At 61.0% G+C, this 7,225-nt stretch overlaps 1 protein-coding gene across 2 annotated transcripts; it reads left to right on the top strand.

Moving 5' to 3' along the window:
* The first annotated feature begins 511 nt into the window (after positions 1-511).
* On the top strand, positions 512-6,581 carry IRF2BP2 (interferon regulatory factor 2 binding protein 2). 2 transcript variants are annotated; one of them, XM_084868718.1, is made up of 2 exons: positions 512-1,634; positions 2,713-6,581. In XM_084868718.1, the coding sequence occupies exons 1-2, from the start codon at positions 581-583 to the stop codon at positions 3,441-3,443; spliced, it is 1,785 nt and encodes a 594-aa protein (XP_084724844.1). In that variant the 5' UTR covers positions 512-580; the 3' UTR covers positions 3,444-6,581. The 2 variants fall into 2 exon arrangements, with proteins under 2 accessions (XP_084724844.1, XP_084724843.1); XM_084868717.1 differs by having other exon boundaries at positions 513-1,682.
* The last annotated feature ends 644 nt before the right edge of the window (positions 6,582-7,225 follow it).

Below are 7,225 nucleotides of genomic sequence, written 5' to 3'. Positions count from 1 at the left end.
GGCGCCGTGCGGGGCTGTCGAAGAATCGAGCCCGTAGAAGTGGGGCGGGCGGCGGCGGCGCGGCAGCAGCAGCCCCGGCGGCGGCGCAGCGGCGGGCGGAGCGCGGAGAGCGCGCGCTGGAGAGCGGCGGCGGCGGCGACGCCCGGAGCGGAGGGAGCAGCGCAGCGACCGGGGCCCGAAGCACCGCCTGCCCGCCGCCTCCTCCTCCTCCTCTCCTCCTCCTGCTGCTGCTCGGCGCGGCATGCCTCGCCGCTCGGGCTGAGCCTGCCCCCGCGGCCGGCCCCCGCCCCCAGGCCTCCCCGCACTCCGCCGCCGCCGCGACCTGCTGCGCTCGCCCGCGCCCGCGCGGCCCGTCTTCGCCCCGGTCTGGAGGCCCGCCGCCCCGGCCGAGCCCCCGCCAAGGCCGCCGCCGCGCCCGCCGCCGCCGCCGCCCGCCCGCGCCCGCCGCCGGGGGGCCGTGCTGCCGCGCCTGCAGCCGCTCGCCCCGCGGGCCCTGCCGCCGCCGCCGCCGCCGCTGGAGGTGGTGGGGGAGCCGCGGGGTTGGGGGGGCCGGCGGGCGCGCGCGGGCGGCGGCGCGGACATGGCCGCGGCGGTGGCGGTGGCGGCCGCGTCCCGGCGCCAGTCGTGCTACCTGTGTGACCTGCCCCGCATGCCCTGGGCCATGCTCTGGGACTTCACGGAGCCCGTGTGCCGCGGCTGCGTCAACTACGAGGGCGCCGACCGCGTGGAGCTGGTCATCGAGGCGGCGCGGCAGCTGAAGCGGGCGCACGGCTGCTGCCCCGAGGGCCGCTCCCCGCCCGGGGCCCCGGTGTCCGCCGCGGGGGCCTCGGCTTCCGCCTCCTCCGCCGCCGCCTCCAAGCCGCCGCCGCTGTCGGCCAAGGACCTGCTGCTGCAGCCGCCGCAGCTCGGCCCCGAGGCGGCCGCCGCGCGCGCCCCGCAGGCGCTGGAGCGCTACCCGCTGGCGGCCGAGCGCCCGCCGCCGCGCCTGGGCCTCGGCCCCGCGGACTTTGCCGGCTCCGGGGCCTCCCGATCGGGCCTGGCGCCGCCGCCGCCGGGGACGCCGGGGACGGTGAACGGCATCCTGGTGCCCAACGGCTTCGCCAAGCTGGAGGAGCCGCCCGAGCTGAGCCGCCAGAGCCCCACGCCGCGCCGCGGCCACGCCGTGCCGCCCACGCTGGTGCCGCTGGTGAACGGCGCGGCCGCGCTGGGGCTCGGGGGCCGCGCCTCCGCCGCCGCCGCCGCGGCCGCCGCCGCCTCCGCCGCGCTGGTCGCCGTGTCCGGCCCCGCGGCCGGCGGCCTGGGCGCCGCGGAGCTGGCCGTGCACAAGCGGCCCGCGTCCGTGTCCGGCGAGCACGAGCCCCGCGAGGCCGCCGCGGCTGCAGCTGCAAAGGACAAGGCGCCGCCGCCCGCGCACCGCGGCCCCGCCGACGGCCTGGGAGCCTCCGGGGCCGGGCCCGCCGAGCTGGGGTCCGAGGCCGCGGCAGCAGCGGGCAAGGGCCGCGCGCCGCCCCCCGGGGACCAGGACTGGGTGTCGCGGCCCAAGACGGTGCGGGACACGCTGCTGGCGCTGCACCAGCACGGCCACGCTGCCGCCTTCGAGGGCAAGTTCAAGAAGGAGCCGCCGCTGAGCGCAGGCAGGTTGCTGGGGTTCGAGGCCGGCGGGGCCAGCGGGTCGAAAGCAGGTAGGGGGTTGGCCGTGGGTGAGGGGGGGGACTAGGGGGACCCCGGCTAGGGGTGCAGGGGCGGGGGAAGGGCACCCAGGGCTGCAGCGCAGGGGGGTGGAGTGGGGGGGGGAGGTTCTTTGCATTCACATCTGCACCCCCCTCTCCCCCCCAAAGCCTCAGCCTCAGCCCAGAAACAACAAACAGGCAGCTTCCTGCTGGCCCCGCGGAGGGAGGAGGGAGGGAGGCGCCCTGTGCTTGTGCTGAAGCAGCACAACCGGGATGAGTCAGGCCCCGGGGTTCCTGGAGCAGCTGGGCCCCAGGCACCTTTTGCATGGGGGGCGGGGGGGGGGGGGGGAGCCTTCAAACCCCCCCCCCCAGGCCACAGGTCACACTGGGGACAGGCGTGCACTGGGTAAAAACCGGCGGGCACCCCCCATGGGCCAGTGTCTATGGCTTTTTATTTTATTTTATTTTATTTTTTTGAGACTTTAAAATATTTTTTTCTTATTGCTTTTTTAAATGTCAGTTCCGCTTATGTAGACATGCCTTGGTGGCTTTCTGTGGCTTCTTAAAGGAGCTGCTGCTGCAGAGCCGACCGTGGTAACGTGTGCGTGTGTGTGTGTGTGTGTGTCTGTGTGTCTGTGTGTCTGTGTGTCTCTGTGTGTGTATGTCTCTGTGTGTGTATGTCTGTGTGTGTGTGTGTGTGTATGTCTCTGTGTGTGTATGTCTCTCTCTGTGTGCGTGTGTGTGTGTGTGTGTGTGTGTGTCTGTGTGTGTGTCTGTGTGTCTCTGTGTGTGTATGTCTCTGTGTGTGTATGTCTCTCTGTGTGTGTGTGTGTGTGTGTGTGTGTGGTTGCATGGTTGCACACGTGCACTGGGAACTCACATGGGTTCTTGGCTGCAGGCTCACCCAGGGCAGAGGTGCTTGGGGGAGCGGTGTTTTGCATCAGAAAAAAGATCCTTTTGGCTGTGTGTGTTCATTTATGTTTCTCTCTCTCTCCCCTCCTCTCTCCCTCCCCCCTTTTTTTTATTCGGCGGTCGCTTTCAGTGGCCAGAACAGCGAGGAAAAGGAAGCCCTCCCCGGAGCCGGAAGGGGACGTGGGGCCCCCGAAGATCAACGGCGAGGCCCAGGCGTGGCTGTCCACGTCGGACGGGCTCAAGATCCCCCTGACCTCCACCTCCTCCTCCTCCTCCTCCTTCGTGTCCCCGCCGCCCCCCACCGCCTCGCCCCATTCCAGCCGCACCACCACGCCGCCCGACGCCGCCGCCCAGAACGGCCAGTCGCCCATGGCCGCCCTCATCCTGGTGGCGGACAACGCGGGGGGCAGCGGCCACAACCCCAAGGACGCCGGCCAGGTCCACTCCAGCAGCGGCCGCCGGAGCAGCAGCAGCCCGCCCTCGCCGTCCGCCGGGACCCAGAGAAGGCTGGGGGGCCCCCGGGAGGCGGGCGGCACCGGCGGGGGCGGCCTGGAGCCCGCGCACCCCGCCGGCCTCCCGGACTCCTCGATGGCCGCCAGCGCCCCGCTGTGCTGCACGCTGTGCCACGAGCGGCTGGAGGACACGCACTTCGTGCAGTGCCCCTCGGTGCCCTCCCACAAGTTCTGCTTCCCCTGCTCCAGACAGAGCATCAAGCAGCAGGGCGCCAGCGGCGAGGTGTACTGCCCCAGCGGGGAGAAGTGCCCGCTGGTGGGCTCCAACGTGCCCTGGGCCTTCATGCAGGGCGAGATCGCCACCATCCTGGCCGGCGACGTGAAGGTGAAGAAGGAGCGGGACTCGTGACTGCCCGGGACCGCCGCCGCCCGGACTGTATATATATCTCTCCATCTATATATATATATATACATACACATATATATATATATCTCTCCGAGACACGGGGAAAATGTAGACTTCATCAACATGGGTGTATAATTCCGATTTTTTTTTTTTTTTTTTTTTGGAATACATTGTGTTTCTATATATATATATATTTTTTTTTTTTTTTTTTGTGACAACGACAGGTATGTACGTATCGAGGCATTTCCTCCTCGCGTGACCGTTCCTCCCGCGCTCTGTGCGTTCCGATCCCGGTGACAGGGACCGTCCGTCCGTCCGGTGTAGGCTGTGACTCTCGCTGCTTTGTTAGAGCACTTGGCAACCCCCCTTCCCTCCCCTTCCCTCCCCCCCCCCCCCCAGAACCGCTTCTAGCCGTGATGTGTGATGCACTTACTTTAAAAAAGGAAAGAAAGAAAGAAAGAAAAAAAAAAAAAGCCGAACACATCCTCTGCCGTCGTAAGATTGGCCTTACTGTCTGTCATTCCGTGTGGCTGGCCCCCGTCTCAGGCTGGAGGCCGACGGGGGGAGGAGAAGGAGAGGGAGTGAGGCGGGCACACCCCTGGGCAGCCTCCCCGAGGGCACCCCAAAAAAAAACCGCTGTCCCCCGAAAAGGAAACGGGAGGATAGATGGTTGTGAGTCTTGTCTTCGTTTTGCTTTTCAAGTTCTCGGTTGTCGGTTGAGACATTGAGGATTCTGCCTGGGGGTTGAGGACTCTGCCAGGAAGCTGAGGACTCTGCCAGGGAGGTGGGGGTTGCTGCTGACAGATTTGGGGGGGTCGGTGTGGTTTGGAGGGAGCCTTCTCCTTGTTGAAGGCCACGTTGGCCACGGCTCCCTCGCTGCCCGCGCCGTCAGTTGTGAGGTTTCTGACGCCGCACGCTGGGCGGTTACAGAACAGCCGGTGGCGGCAGGCGGTGTGCCTATGGCACTGCCATCTCCCCCGGGGCCTGGCGCCGCCTCCTTGTAAACACCCCGAGCTCGGCTCTGCCCTCGGGAAGCGTGGCCGGAGGGATCCGAGGCCGTAGGGTGAACTCGGAGATGATGGCAGAGGTTGGTTTCGTTTCTGGTCTGTGTTGTGTTTTGTTGCATTTTTTTTTTTATTATTATCGTTCACCTGTAGCTGTCGTCGATAGCAGCACCCACAACCCCGCCTCTTGCAGCGCTGCCGAAGGCAGCCCCGGTGCAGACAGAGCCCCAGCGCCCTGGGTGCCGGCCCAGCGGGGGGCGGGGGGCCTGTCACTTCCTCTGACCTCTGGGGAGGGGGGAGGGTAACCCCGGACATCCAGATGTTTTCCCAGCAGGCCCCTCCTCGCAGCTCCTCCCAGAGCCTTTTGTAAACTAATTTCTTTCCGTCACTACTTTGCATCCGTGAAATGATTCTTTTTTTTAAAAAAAAAAAACACACAATAAATCACCGGGAATAGTAGCCGTAGTTATCTCCCAGCGATGCTGGTTTCTCTCTCTCTCTCTCTCTCTCTCTCTCTCTCTCTCTCTCTCTCTCTCGTGCCGTGTTCACCATCCCGAGGCCCTTTGATGTTCAGGTGCCTGTCGCTGGCCCTGATGTCGGGCTGAATCATCATGTTCCAGGCCTGTTGACAGCCTGGCGTGGTGGTGTGTCTGTCCACAGCCCGGCTGCTTGCTCCCTGCCTCGGAGCACAAGGTTGCTACCTACCCCCTGGGGGTTCTTTTTCCGTCGATGTATTTTCTGTCTTTGGGAAAGTGCTCAAAACAAAACAACACACACACAAAAAAAATTTTTTTTTAACGGTCGGGTTATCAGGAACCCTTACAAAATAACAAAACAGATCCTGCGCCAAACACAGTCTTTTTCCCCGTCGTTTTTAACGCGTGCCCCCTTCTTACTATTACTGTGCAGATTCGTTTCAAGGCCTTGTGCGACGGCCGGCAGACTTGCATGCTCAACCAGTTTGTTTCTTCTCCTTTTTTTTTTTCTTTCTTCAAGTCGGAGTAGCTATGACTCAGACCCAACCGGTTTCTCTTATGTAACGTCCGCAGGCGGGCAGCCTGTGTCCCTCAGAGACGCGTGTAAAGAATCCACACGGCGGTGGCCTGTTGTATAGACGTGGACTCGGGCGCTTGATCCCCGACTGGAGTTTGACCTCAGAGATGGTCCACGTCACTCCGGCCGGCGTGTGACCTAATTTGTGGGAGCTATCTGTTATGGTTTGCAATCTCGACACAGATAAGCTTTAAAAAAAAAAAAAAAAAAGAATGTTCTAGAACCATCCTGCTGCTGTTCTGTGTCCGTCTATCCAGCTGTGGAAAAGACAGCCTGTGGTGGTTTTTTGTTTTTTTTTTCTGCTGATGGTGAACGGGGTGTGGGGGTGGGGAAAGACAGCCAGCAGCTTGTCGGGGCTGTGTTTGGATGGAGGTGACGCCCCATTAAAAAAAAAAATATTAAGATTTGCATGAGTCTGCCTGGCCCCTGGGTGGCCTCCACGGGAGACTGGCATCTGGAAAGTGTTGATCGGAGGGCTTATTATTCTGGCTTTCCGTGAGAAATTAAAAAAAGGTTGACACGGGGACAAGGGTCTGATCTGTTGTTCTACCTGATGACAGTCTAGTTTTCCACAGCTGGATAAAAAAAAAAAAAAAAAATGCCTGCGAGCTACTCAGATGTCAGATTCTAACATTTCAGATGTGCTTGGAATACCCAAGATATTACGGGATTTTATTTTATTTTTTTATTTTTTTGCTTTCCTGATTTATAGGATTCCCCAGATGTCCCCTTTCACGTGGCCTCACGTGAAACGTTATGGGGCCGTTCCCGTGGTTTATAGCTTTTCCTCAGGACCCCTTCCCGGGCCACCGCGGATTTGTAAACGTGTGCCACCTTTGAACCTTGACTTTGACGTTGAAGGTGATATATTACCTTTTCTCCTCTCTGTGATGCAACTCCTGTCAAGCCGAAGTGCGTGTGTACTCTTCTCCGCTGTGACCATGATTATATTTTCAAAAAAAGAAATCACGCTGTGGAACTAGCACCCGCGTTCTGTCATTTGTCAGATTTACAGTACCTTTTTTTCCCCTCTCTCTCTCTCTAACGTTTAGCATTAAATAAAAATAAAATTGGGAGCACTGAACATTTTCCGAGATCTTTTTTCTTTTTAAGTTTTTTTTTTAAAGGGAGGTTAGACCACGGCTGTTGCTTTCACACCGATGGCAGGAGGGCTCAGGATGTGGGGGTTGGAGGGTTTAGGGCAGGGGTCCTCAAACTTTTTAAAGTGGGGGCCAGATCATGGTCCCTCAGAGAGCTGGAGGGCCGGACTATATGAACTACTAATTCCTACTGTAACACCTCGGCTGCGCTCACTGCCCAAAAAACCTGGCGGGCCGGATCAGACTCCTCTGCGGGCCGCATGTGGCCCGCGGGCCGTAGTTTGAAGACCCCTGGTTTAGGGGGTCGGGGTTTGGCTGGAACTGCAGGGCAGAGATAAAAGGACACAACAAAAAGGCATCTGAGGGTAGAAAAATAAGGGGGGGGGGAGGGCAGGGACTGGGGAAAGGGCCACTGGAGAGAGGGTCCAGGGCCAGAGAACTCTTGTTTATTGTTGGACTTGCAACGAGCCAGCCCTCCCTCGGCAGTGACGGCATCGCAAACACTGTCAGGACACGAGCTCTCTCTCTTTCTGGGAAACAGCCCTGTGGGGCCAGAGGAAATGCCCTGAAGGCAAAAGAGAAAGAAAGGAAAAGAAAAAAAAAAAAGCTCACCCTTTGGAAAGTTCTG

The sequence above is a fragment of the Pipistrellus hanaki genome (genome assembly GCF_964339955.1).
Source record: "Pipistrellus hanaki genome assembly, chromosome: 20".
Taxonomy (NCBI): Eukaryota; Metazoa; Chordata; class Mammalia; order Chiroptera; family Vespertilionidae; genus Pipistrellus; species Pipistrellus hanaki.
This window is presented reverse-complemented; position numbering and strand designations above follow the sequence as displayed.